Source organism: Ambystoma mexicanum, chromosome 1q (genome assembly GCF_040938575.1).
Source record: "Ambystoma mexicanum isolate Mex_15411 chromosome 1q, UKY_AmexF1_1, whole genome shotgun sequence".
NCBI classification, from domain to species: Eukaryota; Metazoa; Chordata; class Amphibia; order Caudata; family Ambystomatidae; genus Ambystoma; species Ambystoma mexicanum.
In genome coordinates, this window is record NC_090922.1 from 1540614863 (window position 1) to 1540635382 (window position 20520).

A 20520-nucleotide genomic window follows, 5' to 3' on the forward strand; every position below is an offset into this window, starting at 1 on the left:
GCAGGCTCTTGAGCAGGCCAATCTGACCATAAAGGCAAGCAAGTGCCAAATTGGTCAGAGTAAAGTGGTCTACCTTGGACATGAGGTAGGAGGTGGAGAAATAAGGCCTTTGCTCAGCAAGATTGAAGCTGTGCAAAACTGGACAACACCTACTACTCAGACCAAGGTGAGAGCCTTCTTAGGCCTCACTGGGTACTACAGGAATTTCATTGAGAACTATGGGACCATAGCTTCTCCTCTGAATGTGATCTCCTCTCCAAAATTCCCTAAGAAGGTCAAATGGACTGAGGAATGCAATCAGGCCTTTGAAAACCTGAAGAAAGCTCTCTGCCAAGCTCCAGTACTCGGAGCTCCTGACTACCACCAAACTTTCATTGTACAAACTGATGCTTCCAATGTAGGTATAGGTGCAGTTCTTAGCCAACTGGATGAGAAGGGTAGGGAACACCCCATTTGCTTCATCAGTAGAAAACTGAAGGATCCTGAAACAAGGTGGGCAACAATCGAAAGAGAATGCTTTGCTATTGTGTGGGCACTGAAGAAGTTTAGGCAATACTTGTATGGTTCTACTTTTGTCATTCAGACTGACCACCAACCCTTGAGATGGTTAATGCAAATGAAAGGGGAAAATCCAAAACTATTGAGATGGTCAATCTGCCTCCAAGGGTTTGATTTCACCATTGAGCACAGGTCAGGGTGTCACCATCAAAATGCTGATGGACTCTCTAGGATGTATGTCATCGACTAGAGGTATGAGGTTCATCCAGGAGTGGATTAAATCCTCCTGTCCCTTAGTCTGGGGGGGGGGGCGAGTGTTAGGAAGAATTCTCTGTTTAGGCTGAATTTCCTAACCTAGTGAGTCCCCCAGCAGCTTTGCTGGATTTTGAGGGGTTTATTTTTTTCTCCTGCCAAGAGTGAGACTCTTTTATCCTCACTCTTGGACATGACTTGAGAGTGTTCTCTGTGACTTGCTATGTGCTTATGGGCTGGGGGGGGGGGGTAATTTTCCCCCTAGGCCATCATTGGTTTTTGAATGTGTGTTACACAGCACCCTCAGTGCAGTAGCACAGGGGTGTCTTAGAGACCCCCAAACATAGACTCCACACTCTGGGACTGACTACTGTCTCCCTGGGTCTGTAAAGTTACCATTGACTTTACTAGTCTTAACTTAGGAACTTAACCAGTACAAACCATCTTACTGTGGAAGTACTGGTAGGGGCAATCAGATTGCCCCTGGGTCTGTTGTCGAGGGGGTACTGTCCCGTCCCCCCTCGCCAAGTTCTGGCTGGTGGCAGTGGATACCACGGAAATATTCCACCGGAATATTTCCCAATGGGATTTCCCATTGGTTTTTGATGCACCACTTTTTGGGGCAACGTTAAAGATACCGCCGGTTTATTTATTTAATATAAATTCACCGGTTGGGATTTTTTTGCCGGAACTCGCCGCCAAAATGGCGTCTAGGTTCACTTCATTAACCCTGAACCCGAGTCGAGCCTTTGTTCCACTTTTGGCGGGCTTCTGCACAGAAGCCCTCCAAAGTGGTGCCATTCTGTCTGGGTACCACAGGGGGTGTGGGAGGGGGTTTAGGCACCCTGGACCGAGTTGCCTTGCCAACTCAGATCACACTCTAGTGTGATTGGCCCAAGTGGTGAGCCACCCCGCTCACCACTTAGCATGTTTGAGTGACAGCTAGGCTATATGAATGGGGGTTTGCTGCATAAAAGCAGGGTTTTTGGGACTGGTTCTTCAGAAGTCGCCACAGGACCTAAGAAGCCGAAGAGGGAGAAGCAGAGCCGACCTGCCAAGACAACACCACCGGTGAAGCCCTGCAGAATCGTCTCACCACTTTTCCCGACGACAGAGGAGATCTCCCGCAGGAGAGTCTTCTTCCCTTAACTGGTGGGGACAACCAGTTGCTGCCTTCTTTTCGCCGTCCCGAAGCATCTCGTGGCCACCTTGCCTGTGCCAAGCACCCCGGCAACCGGGATACCACTTTTTACCTCAACCGCGAAAGAGGGGTAAAAATCCTTTGTGACCGGAGAACTCCACGGCTGGCCTCATCCCTGGTAGTGCAACGACCTGCAGCCTTCCTCCCCGTCGAGATCACCTCTTCCTCGGGACGACGCCGCGACTTGCACCCACTACCAGGAACGACTACCACCGCTGGAGGAATCTTTCCACTTCTAAAGGTACTGTGATCCGCCCGGCCTCCCTTGCCACCGATTGTACGGGGTAGATTTAGCCCTCGGCTCTCGAACCTGGGTAGGTCTGGGACACCCTAACTAAACTTTTCAGAACCATAGTAAAACCGTTTTCTACTCACCGGCAAAGACTTGTGACATTGTGTGATCTTGGGCACATTTTTCGCCTGGCTCCCTCTAACGCGGGCCCCGAACTAATTCCCCTTGTTCCACTATTGACTGTCTTTGCCAACCTTATGTGAAAAGTGTTTTACCTAACTGCTCTCTTTATTCCTGCTTTTCCCTCCCTTTTGGTAATACTTGTTGGAGTACCATCTAACGTTAAGCGCTCACCTCTGGTTGGAAATAAGTGGTGTTAACTTAGAATTGTCCAACAAACGATTAGGGATGTACATATGAGTAATAGTAACTGTGTTTGACTTTCTTATCTTTTCTAATGTGCTAGTGTAGTTTATGAGTGTACCTTTAATAAATAAGTCTATACTTTGACACCTAGTTCTGGTCAGTGTTTGCTTGTGCTATTGTACCTCTGTACCTATTATGTATCCTCTGTATACTGCCTAACTCTTCTTGAGGGAAGTCTGACTGCTCAGCCACAGCTACCACAGTGAATCTGTGCGGTGCAGACTGCTACCAAGTGGGTTTACTGCCAACACCTGTAGTCTTAAATCTTTTGCAGTGGTCCCAGAGGGAACTGCACAGGTTTCTGCCTAACACTCACCAATCATCGACATTGACTCAACAAACCCCATCAAATGCGGCCTCAGCAGACCCAAACACTGACTCGAACGACCTGGCCGGCAAAAACGAAAACGCCCTCCTGACATTTGATATGTTTAAAGGCCCGGCAAAGATGATTCAACTCTTGCCGAGCAAAGAAACAAAAGAAACGGAGGCAAAGATAGGAAATAAGAAAACAAATAACAAAAAGACTGATGCAAAAAAGCAAACCACCAGTTCTAGAAAATGTATAAGAAATCTAAGTACGCCCACCAGATCCGGTTTGTTTGATCGTGAGCACTGTAACTCCATGGTGCAGGCAAAGAAAAAACAAAAAACATCAAATGACATAAATGACTTTTCCGTACCTGACAAAGGAAATCCTAAAAAACGTGCTCATCGAGAATCTGGAAGCAGTTCAACCCACGCTGTAGCCTCATCAATCGACCTTGCAGACCTGTCAACATGCTCAGTCAGTTCGGCTGATGATCTTAACCAAACGTTGTCGTCTTGCAATGATCAAAATAAGAGTGAAAACTCGGCTGACATGCCTGACCGAACTGAACAACACTCAAAACTGAACCGGAAAAGAAAACAAGATGAGCACTCAAATTCGAACCTGGCTCCCAGCTCAACAGTACATGACCGTCAGAAGCACAACAACCCGGCAAATCCTCCAAGATGTAACAGCAACAACGTCACATGCCAGCGAAAGAATCAAAAACCAACGGCTGGAGAGGCCGTTACGTTAGCACATAATGGCGCAAATCAAAATGCCAAATACACAGCAGCTCAAAAATCCAAAACAAACAAACTCAGGATCATAAAACCAATCAATGAGGTACACGATTCCTTGGGCAAACTGAGAGTAGAGAATGTGCTCGCAGACAATGACTCAATGAACCTAAACCGCAGGAATATCTTGAAGTTACTCCAGAGTGTACCGGCTCTCCGGACAATAACCACAGATGACATCAAGATAGTCGAATATGCATCTGAGACCAGCCCTGGCATAGTACTGCTGCATATCAAATCCCATGCGATACGCCAGGCTATACTTGCGGCTTCCGAGGAATTGTTATTCTTCGTCTTTGAGGTAAAACCTGAGGTGCCCGCATCAATATGTCCTACAAACGACATTCATACATCCTTATCGAATGAAAAGGCCAAAGACCTTGCAAGATCGAAGCTCAGGGAAACAATGAAACTCTCTATGAATTCCAGCGACCCTAGAGGCAAAGCGATTCTACAAGAAAAGCGAGCATTTTTGTTCGTAGATCGGCAAGAAACCCTGCTTAGCAATGAATTGAAATGAAGAAGGACCTCTCAACAGTGATATCCTGGAATACAAGGAGTTTTGTACACCTTTTCAATGAGTTCTCCATTGACCTGGCCACGAACTTGATTATATGTCTACAAGAAACATGGCTGCGCGAGACCCCCACGAGAGATAGTTACCCCATCCTTGCGAACCATGCAGTTAAAAACAGCTTAGGGAGACCCTATTCAGGGCTAATTACGATGGTCAAACAAGGAAAAGGCTGGGAGTTGATCCAATCAACGAATCCAAACCCCTTTGTACAAGGTACACTGTTACAACTAAAGTCCCACGTAGCAGGAAAACCAAAATACATGTTGGTCATCAACGCATACTGGAATCCAGCAAAGATCTCCACAAAAAATGTGATTAAATCAATAACAATTCTAATTGATCAAGGACAGTTGGAATATACTGACCTAAAGCTCATAATATGTGGTGATTTAAATCTCGCTGATCTGATTGATACACCATCTCAATCAAATGAAAGCTCTGCTACGAGGCAAACTGCCTCGACTAGATGCAAAAGCTGGATTCAAGCAATGGAAATGCGCAATTGTGTCATGACGAATGGTAACGTAGTTGGTGATTTTCCACCTCATCCCACATGGCACAACACGGGTTCACACAAAACACTGGACTACATTTGGGTTTCCTTGAATCTCTGGGACCAAGTCCTGGACTTAACCATAAACACAATGACAAGATGTGACCATGACGCTTTAGTGCTTCACTGGCAAATTGAACAAAATAATGCTGAAGGGATGTCTGCAGGGAACCTGGAAACAAACCAAGCTGGAAACTGCCTGAGAATAAACAGAAAACAGATCATAAGCATGACCAACTCAATACGAGCCAATGAAGCCGACATGGATCCACATGTAAATTACAATCCCTTGTTGATGCAATTCCGATTTTCCCCAAGGTAGGCAAATAAGTAACAATGCTCAACATAAACACATGTGGTGTTCTATGATCAGCACAGAAAAAAAGCTATTATGGAAAGACATAAGGAAATTGAACAAAAATCCTGACGCATCAACAACCTTAATGATAAAAAAAAAGGAAACAAAAATACTGACACTGGAAAAAAACCTTTGCCTCAATGAGAGACCAAGAACGAGGAGCTATGATGTTAAAACCAATCTTGACCCAAAATTCAAGAGAAACTTGGGCAATATTGAACAACGAAACTCCATCTCAGAACGCAATGCTATCTAACGGGGTAGCCAAGGCCACTTGGTTAAAACAGTTATTCTTCATCAAAGACGAAAGTATCCAAATTTGAAATCACGTTGTACAAGCAGAGTGGGATACAACTGAATCAATCGATGACATAAAAACAAAAATTTCAAAACTAAAAAATTCAAGAGCAGCAGGCCCGGACGGCATTAGTAACATAATGCTAAAAAAGAACAGACAAGAATGGGCGTGCTTCATTGAGGTCCTATTCAAGCAGATCACAAAGGAAAAAAACTTGCCACAATCATGGACTACGGCAGTCATAGTGCCTATTTATAAAAAAGGCCTTTGTGAAGACCCAGACAACTATTGGCCAATCGCGTTGCTAGACACGATCGGCAAGATAATGGCATCCTTCCTACAACAGAAACTAGCAAGTTGGGCCGCAAAATCAAACTGTCTGGATCAGCGACAAACTGGATTCACCAAAGGTGTGGGGACAGAAGTAAATCTTGTAATCCTGAACTTACTAAAGCTTGAAGCATTAAAACAAAAAAGAAATTTACATCTAGCATTTGTAGATATGCGTCAAGCTTTCGATTCCATCAACCGAGAACTATTATGGAAGAAATTAAGGAGTTGGGCTTGTCCGGAAGAAATCTACAGCCCATAATTGCCCTCCACGTAAACACCTCAGAGTATGGTTGAACCAGCAAGGAGATCTAACAACTCCTATCGAGACAAACACAGGCGTGAAACAAGGATGCCCTCTAGCCGCGCTCTTATTCAAGCTGTTTATTGCTGACATTCCAATTACACTAAATCAAGTCAACTGCTTTCCTCCGAAAGTCAACGGCTATCAAATAAGAGGAGTCACCTATGCCGACGACATAGCCCTTGTCGACCAAACCCGGATCGTCCTTCAAAGGCTTCTAACAGCTCTAAATAAGTACATGACCAAAAACAAACTGTTTATCAACGTCGCAAAGACCAAAGTCATGTCAATTGGGTCGGCACCAGGAAAAAGGAAGAAAAACTTTATGTGGTCAATTGGAGCGGAAAACTTAGAAACAACAAAAGAAATACGATACCTGGGAATCCTTTTCAATACTTCCATAAGAGAATGGGAGTGGTCTAAGGACTTAATTCATCGGTCAATGACATTTGCCCTACAAGCCGAAAAACTGCATAGTCTTTATGGCAAATTTACGATGCAACCTGTACGCGAATTCTACCAACTGAAGGTTACACCAGCATTAACCTACAGTGTAGAAGCCGCCTGGAACTTACACCATAGAATATGGCTGTATCTAGAATGTCAATTTTGGAGAAAGGTTCTAAGGCTATCCAAACACATATCAGTTATCAAGATCCGAAATGAACTCGCATTAGACTCTCTCCAAGGAACTGTCCTATGGAAATCAATGTCCCTCTTTAGGAAAATGAATTTAAGTTCCCCGGAACCGGCGTACGCAATTTTTGGAAATTGTGACAAAGAACACTCGAACTCTCTGATAAACGACTGGAAAGCAAAACTCATTGCGATATTGTCTCATGCAGACATTACAATAGACATGCTAACAAATTGTCCACAAAATGCAAAAAAGAAAATAAAACAATGGCAATGGATCCTAAATTTAGAACGATACAACAACTTGGATTCTGCGTTGTACTTGGGCCCAGTTGCAAATTGCCTTGACTTGCTCCCCACGTACCTAAAACAATTTCTGTCGAGACACCACCGTGACTCATTCATGAAACTGCGTCTAAATGCCTTGAGGACAAAAGATCTGCTATTCAGGATACACGCCAATGATACGATCGACAACTTATGCATATTCTGCAAGGGTGAAGTAGAATCTAGCAAGCATCTTATAATTGAATGTGTGGAACTAAAGAACCAAAGAACATTTCACCTAGGGAAATACGCCCCAGGAAACTCGAATATAGAAGACTGGTGGTTTCGAATTCTCGGAGGGAAAAATGTGATGTTGACTTGTCGAATCATTGATTATTTAGATGAAATTCTGAAGGACCACATTGTAACTGTTCCCTGAGAAATCAAAATCTAGAATTCGTAATGAAAGAAATATTGTTATAAAAAGTTTGTAAATCAAACTATAAAATTACAAGAAAAATAAAAATACCTCCCCGCAGGGAAAAGCTGTAACGCAGCCCTGCCAGAACTCCAGGACGGTTGGAGGTGATGTCCCCGGCCTTGGGCATCCATCTCCCATGTGGCTCTGCCATCTCCAATCACAGCGGTAGTTCCAGGCAGCCTGGGCAGGGTCCTCATCGTTTCCCGGAGGGAGAAGCTGTACCGCAGGCCTGCCATATGTCCAGGATAGTGGGGTGGGGGGGGTTATGTCCCCGGACTTGGGCGGCTGTCTCCCATGTGAGTTGACCATCTCCAAGTGCAGCGGCAGTAGCAGGGAGCCCCAGCAGGGTTCCTGTCCTTTCCCAGAGGGAAAAGATGTAACCCGGGCCAGCCAGAACTCCAGGATGGTCGGAGGTGATGGCTCCGGCCTTGGGTGCCTTGTCTCCCATGTGGGTCGACCATCCGCAAGTCCAGCGGCAGTTCTGGGGAGCCCTGACAGGAACCCCATTCCTGCCCAAAGGAGACATCTGTAATGCAGCCAGAGGTGCAACCTGGGCTTGCAGACGTCCAACCCACATGGGAGACAGCCGCTCCCAGGGAAACACCAATGTTATGCTGGCATGGGGGCAATTCGTGGCCTGACCCTGCAATTGTGTCCCAGCCCACCGAAATACCTCCCCAGACGGCCCACTCCCACCCACACCACCAACAATCCAGCCCCAGTCCCACCCACCTCACTGACAATGGGCCCTAACCGTAGAATAATACAAAACAGTACTTGCATAATGTTGCAGAGGCTCGTGTAGAAAAACTGTAAATGAAAACATTTGTTACTTATGGTCAGCCCAGCAAAAACAAATCATAACTACTACTCTCCGATCACGGCCCCCCTTTCAAGCCATCCCTGTTGATCTACTGACCCTCAACCCTCAGTAAAAAATACCTTCCTAGGGGCAGTTTTCACTAGCAATCTGCCCCCAGGGAGGGCTACATGAGAGGCCCCCCTCCATTTTGGGTGTGGTGAGAGGGCCACCCTCTCTCCATTACAAACATTCACGGTGGTTTAGTGTCCCCACCAACCCCCAACTCGTTTAATTTTATATTTTTTTTTCCATTTTGTCCCTTCTCTAGGGGCAGATGAGCACATTACTGTGCCCATCTTCCCCCAGGGTGGGCAAAACGTACTGCCCCATGCTTTGGGGGGGCCACTCTAAAGTGAAAGGTGGCCCTCTCCACCCCACCCCAGACAAATGGTCAGAGTGCACTAGCAATCCGCCCCCAGGGAGGGCTACATGAGATTTGGGGTGGGGGCACCCCCTTTCCACTAAAAACACCCAAGGTTGTTTAGTGTCACCACCACCCAAAAAAAATTTTTTGTTTGCTTTGTTTTGCCCCTTCCCTAGGGGCAGATGGGCACATTAGTGTGCCCATTGTGGCCCCAGGGTGGGCAAAATGTGCTGCCCTGTGTATTGGGGGACCGGGGGGGAGAAAGCTGCTTACATATAAGTGGCCTCCTTACCCCCCCACTTTAAAAACAGATCCCTGGTGGTCTAGACGCATTGCTGGGCGTGGATTGAGCGATATGTGCCTGATCTGGCATTGCTTCAAAGAAAGTGTTGTTGGAAAGGGGAGAGTCTCCCCTTTCCAACGACACCTCCCTCTATCTCAATGGCACAATAATGCCGGAGATCAAGGGAGAAGGGAACTCACCTTCTCTTTCACGAAAATGGCTGCCGCTGTGAAATTTACTTTGTTTCATGTCGGCGTGCATGACGTGAAACTGAAGGAAAACCAACCCCCGGGGCGTGAGGAGAAACCTCCTCCTCACATAACTCAGGAGTTGGATTACACTTTTGTGTGATCGCTGCTTTGCAGTGATCGCACAAAGTGAAGTGCCATCGTCCTTGGCACTGCAAACATAATGTCAAGGACGAGATACCTTGTCATTGCCACTTAAGGGGTTAAACCTTACTCTGTTTCTTATTTCTTTGTCTATAAGTTTGTGTTGTCTCTTCTTGTTGTTTTGGATTGTAATTTTCTTGAGTGTATCTGAATGCCTTTTCATGGGTAAAGTTTTGGACATCTTTCTTCATCCTTCTTATTCTTTCTTTATTTAGATAGTGTTTCATTTCATTTCTTCATTCATATGTTCGATACTCCTTGCATTCGTTCCATTTTACCAAACATGTTTCATTCCTACTCTCAATTCTCTAAAACATATTTATCAGGAAATTCTTCAGGGGAGCACTACCCGCTTGTCCACAATCCCTATTTTTCAATTGTTTTGCTTTGTAGAATTTGCCATTTATTTTCAGTTTTTTCTTAAAATCTTGTTTCTTTTACTATAAGAATTTGCATTCATCACATTTTCTAGGCTTCGATTCATCCGTGATTCTTCAATACACTTTAGTCAATCTGTATTTACCTGTAACAACATATATTGACGGTTTTTAATTTAACCGTTCTTCAAGGTACATTTTATGTATACCAATTACAAATTTAATAATAATGGGAGATTAATTCCCCTTTCTTCTTTAGGCTTTTTGTGAAGAGCAGAGTACTCTCAGTCTCTTAGCCACACACCCAACATTCCATTCAGAGCAGGACAGAAATATACTACAAAAAGCTTAAGACTTGAGAGGACTGACTGCGCCTCAGACTTTGAGCCAACATTATTAGAGGCAAGGCAGCATCCGTGGCCTTTGTAAGACATTGGGCCTCACTATAAGGTTCCTGGTCTGGGAACTACAGTATTGGTAAGCTTTTCGGTACCGTAGTTCCCGGACTGGCAAACTACAAGTTCTGCTCGTGGGTGCCTTTGCGAGCAGGGCAGGGCAGGGCATGGCATGGCATGTCGGATGCACCTGCACTGTTTATGACGGTGCCGGTGCATTCGGCTTCCCTATTCCCATTGAGACCTATGGGGCTCAAATGGGAATGGGGAATAATATATTCCGGTGCCCAGGAATGGGCAATTACTGGGTTCGGCAGGGCCGTAATGACCCGGTAATTGCTGATTCATTGGCGCTGGAAAATAAACATACCGGTAACAGCCATGCCTGTTTTACAGGCACGGCTACCACCAGCCTCCTAATGAGGCCCATTACCTTATTTTATAGATCTGTACAGTGGCAACTTGGGATACTCCTCTCAGGCCTTGCAAATTCTTAAAGATCCTGCTGGACCTGCAGGGCGAGCTACTTAGTTTACATACTCAACGTAAGAGAAATGCACTTGCCTCAAGGTGACTTGTGACAACATATTTACCTGTGCTTTTTGTATAATGGTGCATGTCGCCATAATCACACTTCATATTTGCTGCATTGCTGTCAAGCATACCCAGTGAAACCCATATTTGCCATTTACTGCAAACAAAGTGTGTTTGCAGTAATTGAAAAATAAGTTGCTAACATCCCCCTACTTGCCAGCAAAGTCGAGTATCATGCAAATGGTACTTTCCCATCATAATAACTACTCGCCATTGCTAGTGGGCTAGTAGATTTTGAGAGCCCTGCCTCTTACATATTGCAAGCACTACTCGTTTTATGCATCCTCTAGAAAATATGCTTATTTTAGCCAGTAGGTGTTTTGCAACCTTTTTGCTTGAATTTAAGTAAATGCTGTCTCCTCACCCTTCCAGTTTCAAAGGATTTCTAATCTGGTCCCAACCAGTTGGGAAGGAGGGAGAGCAGGACGTCGAAGAAATAAAAACATATCTTCCTGGTGATTCAGGTTCTCTTAGTCCTTGCTCTCACTCCTTCACATGGCCCACCCAAGCATCCCCAAGACAGCATATACTTTGCACAACTGCACTATGCATAGGGGGGAAATCATTGTGAAACTACACGTGACGGTTGGTTACGCAGATGAGGGAGGGGCGGCAGTGGAGAGCTGCAAAAGGATGGACAAATGCACGTGAAAGGATTCCAGGACTTTGCAAGCAAGTGCTATATTTTGCAGCCAGTTTTTTCCTTCCAGCCTGCAGATACAGGCTGTCTCAACCAGTTGTGAAGGATGGAGTACGAGAACATAGACTACCATGATGGTAATTTGTCATATTGTTCTCAGTAGCATTGGACAGAGAGGCCAGTATCGCAATAATACAATTCCAGGCCATCTTCAGTTGCCAATCACTGAGGAACGTTGCAACACCATTTTGTTCTCAAATAATTTAATCTTCCCCATAATAAATGTTTTTTTTCCAAATCTGTTGAAGGACTCCAATCATTGCATGTTAAAACAAGAATACATTATTTGCTCAGGATCACATACTGCAGTATAATAAAGCAGCAATTATAACAAACATTGCAATTTAGACACTTGACCACTTACCTTCCAAGCTCTAGGTATTGTCTTGTAGAGATTACACAAATGGCATAGAAACAAACCTGACACTATATCATTCTTATGGAAACATGTTAAGCCAAAATAATATTGTAGCTGTATTTTCTGCATTCTAAACGGAAAACTGAATGTCCCTGAATGAATAATAATGGCAGCACTTAAAATCTCCTGTTTTACACACTGCACCTTCAGCACTAAGAAGCACACTGAGAGAGGCTGTGATAGGAGGCCTCTTGGGTATACATAGCATGTCACCAAATCCCAGCCTGCTCTCATGTATAATGTTGAGAACATTTGACTAGAAATATGAAGGCACACCCTTTCTTTTCAGATCAAATGTAAGCCGGTAATATAGCTCAGTGGGTTGAGCACTCGCTGCTGCGATCTGCAGGTCTCAGGTTTGAACCCCGGCATGGCCAACTCAGCCTTTCATCCTTCCGAGGTCGATAAATGAGTACCAATTTCGGTTGGGTGATATTGTATGTAAATATGTGCTCTGTAGAGCGCTTCGGATTAAGGCACTATATAAATGACTTATCATTATTATTATTATCCATGGTGTCAAAGAGCTTACCTGAAAAGGAAGCTTTATGGATAACTCACTTTAAAGCTCTTAGAAAAGGGCACACATTGTGTATATAATTAAAGCTGCCTGGTGGGGGCTTTCAGTTAGTAATGTCCCATCAGTGCAACTTGGATAATCCAACCCCAAAAGATACATTTTACAATTAATATTGGGCAGTCACGATATTTGGACATCTATCTTGCTGACAACACACATCATATTCAGCAAACTTACTTTTGACTCACCACAGGTTGACCAAGACTGCAGTTTCTCCAGTCCAGTACTTTCTCATGTAACATTTTTTGTTACCCTCACTACTTTAAATGGATGGTGGCAGTGGTTTTATTTTTACTACCAGTGTCCTTTTTTACCGCAAGCTGAACCCTCGGCTGCAGTACAGTACCCATGGATGTCCATTTTGTCAAAATGGCCTGTCTTCTTGTTTCACCATTTTCTGTTTGGGAGGTCTTTTCTTGGCTTTTACTCTGTGCATGGAGACAGAGATAGATTTTTGTGTTTTGCCTTTGGCGGGCTTCAGCCCTGTAGCCCGCCCCTGGCTCCAGTGTGTCTGGAAGGGCTGGAAGTGAGGGAGGTTCCCGAAAGTCCCCTGTTCTTTGTCTCTAGGAATTCCTGAAAGAAACCAGTCCTGATTGGCTGGCTGGAAACCCTGCTGTGTGATTGACAGCCTAGGCTGTACATGAATGGGAACATTTGCTTACAAAGCGAGAGTTTTGGGACTAGAGGCAGTCGACCACTGGAAGAAACATCCGACGAAGAAACCGTCAAGAGAAGCCCGCTGCAACCTCCTGGACCTCGAAGTACCGGTGAAGCCCTACTGCTGTGCTGACCTCCTTTCTCGAATCGACAGAGAAGCTCCGGAAGGGATGACTTCTTCCAACCCCGAGACGAACTCGACTTTGGTGCAATCCTCGACTTGCTGTGACTCTCCATTGTTGCGGAAGCCCAATGCCCGGGGCTGAGTTTCCATAGTGAAGTGCAACGTCTGCTGTAGAACTAATCTGGCCAAAAGCTCCTGGAGCCTCCTAAGGACACCCCAGAAGCAGGAAATCCCGATCCAGGGCACCTCTCCAGAGTCCAGGACCTAGGGAGCAAGGAACGTCCAACCAGAGAATTGTTCTGCATCAGTGCTGCTTGCGAAGCGCTGAAACCGCAAAGTGCTGCTGAATCGAAGAGAGCCCGTAGTTGCTGACGACCTCCCTGAGTACTGCCACAGGAGCCCTCCAGACGCCCTCCACCGTTAACAATACAGCTGAGTTCCAACCCCCATACTAAAAGCTACGCTGTGATATATTGAACAGGCAATACAAGTGGCACCCTTTTGCAAATTAACTATAGTGCATGGCAATAGGGCATTTGTATAAATTATTAGGAATGGAAATGGGACGATATTTGGAATTTGGTGGGGAGGGATCTCTGAAACACTTTGCCTCATTGCCAAACATGTCAGTGTATCAGTCTGATACAAGCTTGATCATTCTGTCAATTCTGGGGGAGAATGATCTGTTTGGAGTTTATTTGGGTTTAAAGTCAATACTGCTATTCTCACTGTCGGAAGAAACTGATGTTTTCTCTATAAATCTCAATACAGCCCTCTTATTCTTCAATAGTGCTGTTGGTTATACATTTGTGTTTGGGGCAATATACATTTGCCCAAAGGTAACGAGGAGGTAATCACTAATGACATAATAGACTGGTCAAACAAGGTGTCTGATTGGTGATGAAACTGATCACCTAGTGTCTGCTCACCTACTGTCAAACACCTGCCCTCATCGTTTGTGTTGGGAAATTGGGAGCTTTCATGTACATTACTGAAGAAATAAAATGGTAGAACAATATATGCATTGCCCTGATGATTAAAATATCCACATGAAATGTTTTCTTCACCCAGGCTATATGATTTGTTTTTTTACATTCTTTTGGCTACTGAACGGTTCTATATAAAAATGAATCGCATATCACCTCTATTACATTTTATCATTCGAGAAACACTACTCTGACAGCTATTGGGGTGCCTTTCCCCAAAAGAAGACACTTCAAAGTCTTAATAATTACTTAGTGAGTAATTAAGTAATGCACATCACTACTACTGAGAGCTAGGCATTGATAAGTGTGGGGGTGTACTCCCCATTTTACATAGCTGACATAAAAATGTCCTTTCCATTCGTAACATACATGGCCTTCATAGAAGCCAAAATAGTGGTGAAACGCATGTCAAGGTTTATTGAGGATAAGAACTTTTAAAAAACAAACTAAAAGAGGATGAGGATTATTAAAGACTAGATTAAAAAGAAAGCAACCATTTTATTAGGAAAAGATGATGTAAGAAGGACCAATTGTGGATTTAGAAATAAACAAAATTGATGCATTTGAACACCAGAGGATGACTGCGAACAATGGATTTGTTGTAAGCACTGCAATATTTGGAAACTGAAACCCTTTAATAAACAGTGGGCGTGATAACTGAACAGCTAAAATCTACTGTTATTAAACAAAAGGCAATATTTATACTAGAATACCCACACTTATCAATGCCTAAATAACTATTTGGAAATAAGAGCAGTTTATTCCTAGTGATTAGTAAGCAGAAAAATGCCACAACAGGAAGCTACTAATGTTATATTTGTGTACTTGAAGAATTATATAACTGCTTCTTAATATATTGTAACTACTGAGACCCAGTCGGCCCGTTAGTGATGCCTCCGACTGTGAACATGCTGAAACTAATAATGTGTTTCTCCTTTTTCTTCAATAGGTGATTGAGGTCCCAAAAAACACAACAAGATTGTTAAATTCTCTGAACTAATGCAGTGCGACACTTCATTGATACAATGTGCAAGTTCCTAACATCTTAGAAGCAGTCACGTTTGTGGTCCAAATTTCTTTGAGATTGAGAAGATTGAGAAGCCTATAGAATACATGATGGGTTTCATCCATTTAGCACACGTGTGGTAGCATCCAGCAACACAGAGCTACACTACATATCCAGCATTACAGAGCAATGATTGCAACATTGCTTGATGTGCAGTAAGACCAGACTTTTTATCTTGCCTATTTCTGAGAGAACACAAGCAAGTGCTATTTTATATACGTTCTGAATGTAATATTGATATTTTGCAAAGCACTTGTAAATGGTCGGACAGTATCCATGCACTGAATATTTAAAAATCTTCAGCTAGAAGAAACATCTTTCTGTCACTAGAAAAGATCCACACATGGGAAAGCTCATCTGCACTGTGAATCTGGGAAAAGGTTCAGTGGAACGAGTCAACCTGACAAAATAAACTGGTGATGAACCTTATCAATGAACAGGATGTCTGACAAGGGGTCACCTAATGAATATACTCATTACCCATGTGAGAACATCAGTGATAAACCTTATCAATGCACTGAATTTGGGAATAAAGATATGCTCATTTCCCCCCAGAGGACACATTCAGATGAGAAACCTCATGAGTGCACTGAATGTGGGAAATGGTTTGCTATGAAGGGGTCTCTTATTCGGCACCAAAGAACACATACAGGTGAGAATCCTCATGCGTGCACTGAATGTGGGAAATGGTTTGCTCAGAAGAGAGAGCTTACTATCCACCAGCGAACACATACAGGTGAGAAACCTCATGAGTGCACTGAATGTGGGAAATGGTTTGCTCAGAAGGGGAATCTTACTCAGCACCAAAGAACGCATACAGGTGAGAAACCTCATGAGTGCACTGAATGTGGGAAAGCTTTCAGTCACAAGGGAGGTCTTATTTACCATCAGTTCTCACATACAGGTGAGAAACCTCATGAGTGCACTGAATGTGGGAAGAGCTTCTTATTGAAGGGACATCTTACTCTCCACCAGAAGAAACATACAGGTGAGAAACCTTATCAATGCACTGCATGTGGGAAAGCTTTCAGTCAAAAGGGAGGTCTTATTTACCATCAGTTCTCACATACAGGCGAGAAACCTCATCAGTGTACAGAATGCGGGAAGAGCTTTATTCTGAAGGGATCTCTTATTTGTCACCTGCGAATACACACAGGTGAGAAACCTCATGTGTGCACTGAATGTGGAGAAAGGTTCTGTCGGCAGGATGGTCTCATTTACCATCAGTTCTCACACACAGGTGAGAAACCTCATAAGTGCACTGAATGTGGTAAGAGTTTCTTTAATAAGGGAAGTCTTATTCGTCACCAGAGAACACATGCAGGTGAGAAACCTAATCAATGCACTGAATGTGGGAAAGCTTTCAGTCAAAAGGGAGGTCTCATTTACCATCAGTTCTCACACACAGGTGAGAAACCTCATAAGTGCACTGAATGTGGTAAGAGTTTCTTTAATAAGGGAAGTCTTATTCGTCACCAGAGAACACATACAGGCGAGAAACCTTATCAATGCACTGAATGTGGGAAAGCTTTCAGTCAAAAGAGAGGTCTTATTTACCATCAGTTCTCACATACAGGCGAGAAACCTCATCAGTGTACTGAATGTGGTAAGAGCTTTTTTCTGAAGGGGTCTCTTATTCGTCACCTGCGAATACACACAGGCGAGAAGCCTCATGAGTGCACTGAATGTGGTAAGAGCTTTTTTCTGAAGGGGTCTCTTATTCGTCACCTGCGAATACACACAGGCGAGAAGCCTCATGAGTGCACTGAATGTGGAGAAAGGTTCTGTCGGCAGGATGGTCTCATTTACCATCAGTTCTCACACACAGGTGAGAAACCTCATAAGTGCACTGAATGTGGTAAGAGCTTTTTTCTGAAGGGGTCTCTTATTCGTCACCTGCGAATACACACAGGCGAGAAGCCTCATGACTGCACTGAATGTGGTAAGAGTTTCATTCTGAACAGGGATCTTATTTGTCACCAAAGAACACACACAGGTGATAAAGCTGATCAGTGAGATCAACAACCTAAATGGGCACCAGATAAACCATGCATGCAAGGGTTTATTTCAGGATAGTGAATGTGGAAAATACTACACTGCACAGGATGTTCTTATCTGCCATGAGAGAGGACATGCATGTGGAGAAATCTCTGTTGCAATTGAAGCCTTAGAGTGGAGGGAACACTTCAATGATGCTGAGGTTAGCATGTCTATTGATTAAAACTGTGGAGATCTTGTCACCAAAGCTCTTAACAGTTTCCTTTGGCACATAAATAGTGGCTGGTTATGATTAGTTGAATCATTTATTTCAAATGCATCCCTTCTGGAATATTCTGAAGGGAGACTGTACCCTCTGTGTTATGATACCCATTCAATGAAACGCTTTGCCCGAGACCCTGAGGCAGCTATAGACCCTCATTGGATATACGGGGGGGTACTGTTCTGCAAATTCATTACCAAGGGGCTGCCTAGCACTAGATAATCATTCTATACTCGGTGTTACAGAACATATACACATGAGAAACCGCATCAGTGAATGTGGCAATCTATTAGTATTCTCTTGGAACTATCAGGTGCCCTTGACACCATTGCCCACTAGATCTTGCTTAGTCTAAGGGATGCCTGCATCAGAGACTCCACCTACTACTTTTACAATAATTCCAGGCTAATATACCATAAGCATCTATGATACCTCATTTGATATAAAAGTCTCTGCTTAGAAGATGTGGCATTACCGGGTTCTGCAGGTTATGGGTAGTGGTTCTTAACCCCTAGTCCTAAAATTGTATGTTTTATTCCATGGCGCCAGACTAATCTACTCCAGCTTGAGATTCTACTGTCAGAACACTCTTATCCTCTGAGGATTAGTTTGGAGATCAGCAAAAGCTTCATTAAATGTTCAGAGCTGTCTGTCAACCATGAGCAGGTGAATATGATCTCGCTGGCTAATCTCAACCCTGGCAACACTGGTATATTAGTTAGGTGTCCATACTGACTAAGCACTCACGTGTCCCCAAAAACAGTGAATGGCAGTGTATTTTAAGTTCTAAATCTCTTGTTTCAGAAATAGCCAGGTAGAATAGCCGTTTTGATTTTCACTCCATATATCTGGAATGCCCTTGGTCTAAGATTGCACACCAACCAGATCATGTGACCATCAGATACGTTGCTTCATTTTTGCTCTATTCTCTTAATAATGGTTGCTTGCTGTCCAAACCCATAAACCTCTGGGTGAACAAATGCCATATCAAATTATTATTATTTTTTTATATAAAAGAACGCAGCTGATAACTACTTTCCAGTCAAATGGTGAACTGGCCACATATAACTTTACCTTCATTGCAGTGTGCAAACAAGTGTGAATTGCAGAGGACTGTTTTAGTTGCAGTACTTTTCTATTTAAGTTAAAAAAAATGGGAATGAGTTACATTTGTACATGCTCATAAAGTAGTTTTAATGTCAACTTCAAAACATATGGAGTATCGTTTTCCAAATTCAGATTATGTGGAGCCCTCTTTAATACCATTGGAGGAAGATGTATTCTCACATCGCTGATTTGACTAAGCTTGGCACAATACATGTGGAAAGGCACTGTTCATCAAGGGGGAAACCTGGAATCCCTAACATTACTGCGGAAGTCAGAATGTGCAAGACATGCGTGCCCCACCTGGAATGCCCTTCTAGCGGAACACTGCCTGGAATCTCCAACATTACTCCAGAAGTCATAATGTGCAAGGCATGCATGCCCCACCTGGTTGCCCTTCTAGTGGAACACTGCCTGGAATCTCCAACATCACTCCGGAAGTCAGAATGTGCAAGACATGCATGCCCCACCTGGATCCCCTTCTAGCGGAACACTGCCTGCAATCTCCAACATTACTCCGGAAGTCATAATGTGCAAGACATGCACGCCCCACCTGGATGCCCTTCTAGCGGAAACACTGCCTGGAATCTCCAACATTACCTTGGAAGTCAGAATGTGCAAGACATGCATGCCCCACCTGGAATGCCCTTCTAGCGGAAACACTGCCTGGAATCTCCAACATTACCTTGGAAGTCAGAATGTGCAAGACATGCATGCCCCAACTGGATGCCCTTCTAGCGGAACACTGCCTGGAATCTCCAACATTACTCCGGAAGTCAGAATGTGCAAGGCATGCATGCCCACCTGGCATGCCCTTCAAACGGAACACTGCCTGGAATCTCCAACAGTACTCCGGAAGTCAGAATGTGCAAGGCATGCATGCCCCACCTGGATGCTCTTCTAGCGGAACACTGCAGTGTTTCTCCTTTTCCAGCAAATTGCAGGGTCCCCTCCATCCCTATTTCCTGTCTTTATTACAGCACTTATGATTAGTATATTGTACCTCCATGTGCCGACCATAGGCCAGGAAACTATTTCATAAGGGAGGATGTATGTCCACTTTTAAAGCACTACTTTTTATGAAATTGGTTTGTTGTGAAGGGCATGGAGAAGATGTCAAGTGTTGCATTAAATGATATGGAAATTAATTTTAATCTTCACTGCGCCGTGAGGCAATATAACATGTGTACATTTGCAAATGAAATGGTACATTTCTGCCTTAATTGAAAGGGTTTTTAGACATAATGATATCCTAGCCGTTCTCTCTAAATTCCAAGAAGGAATAGTGTACACAAATGTTTACCAAATGAAATGTACACCGGATACGCTGGCATGTCTACATTAAACTCTACTGACCTAAGGTCATAAACTGAATGAAAAGCTGATTATAAGAATATTGAACTTTTGATAAAATGTCATTATGTATTAAAGTTATAAATAAATGGCTTGTCCCTCCCGTTTTTATGTTAATTCACTCTCTTTTTCATGGCTTCACTTTTGTGTAAACTGCTTCCTGGATCAGAGGCGATTCATTTGTTTAATTAGTGGGGAGACTGTCTCCATTTCAGTTTTATTATTTATTGTATGTATTGTTTATAAAAACCTTAATACAAACATACACACACTAATATATTATATTTCCAGTCCTTGACATTTACTTCACATAAAATCACATTGGAACCAGAAAAAACAGTATATACATAAAATAGCAACACTAAAATCTCCTCACTATCACATTAGAACCCTTAAGCGGGCTCCATCTCCACAACGGCTTCAAAATTCACAAATAAAACCCAAAAGGCCAGTGTTAGGGGGGGACCCCCAGGCAGGCAGAG

The 20520-nt window shown here is 43.6% G+C and overlaps 1 protein-coding gene across 1 annotated transcript in view; it reads left to right on the plus strand.

Moving 5' to 3' along the window:
• Positions 1-20107, plus strand: part of LOC138551477 (zinc finger protein 84-like) — a 146687-nt gene extending 126580 nt beyond the window's left edge. The window contains exon 3 of the mRNA XM_069642489.1: positions 15205-20107. Coding sequence (XP_069498590.1) covers positions 15754-17337 — 1584 coding nt within the window. The 5' untranslated portion in view covers positions 15205-15753 and the 3' untranslated portion in view covers positions 17338-20107. The remainder of the gene's footprint in view (positions 1-15204) is intronic.
• Positions 20108-20520: the final 413 nt, after the last annotated feature.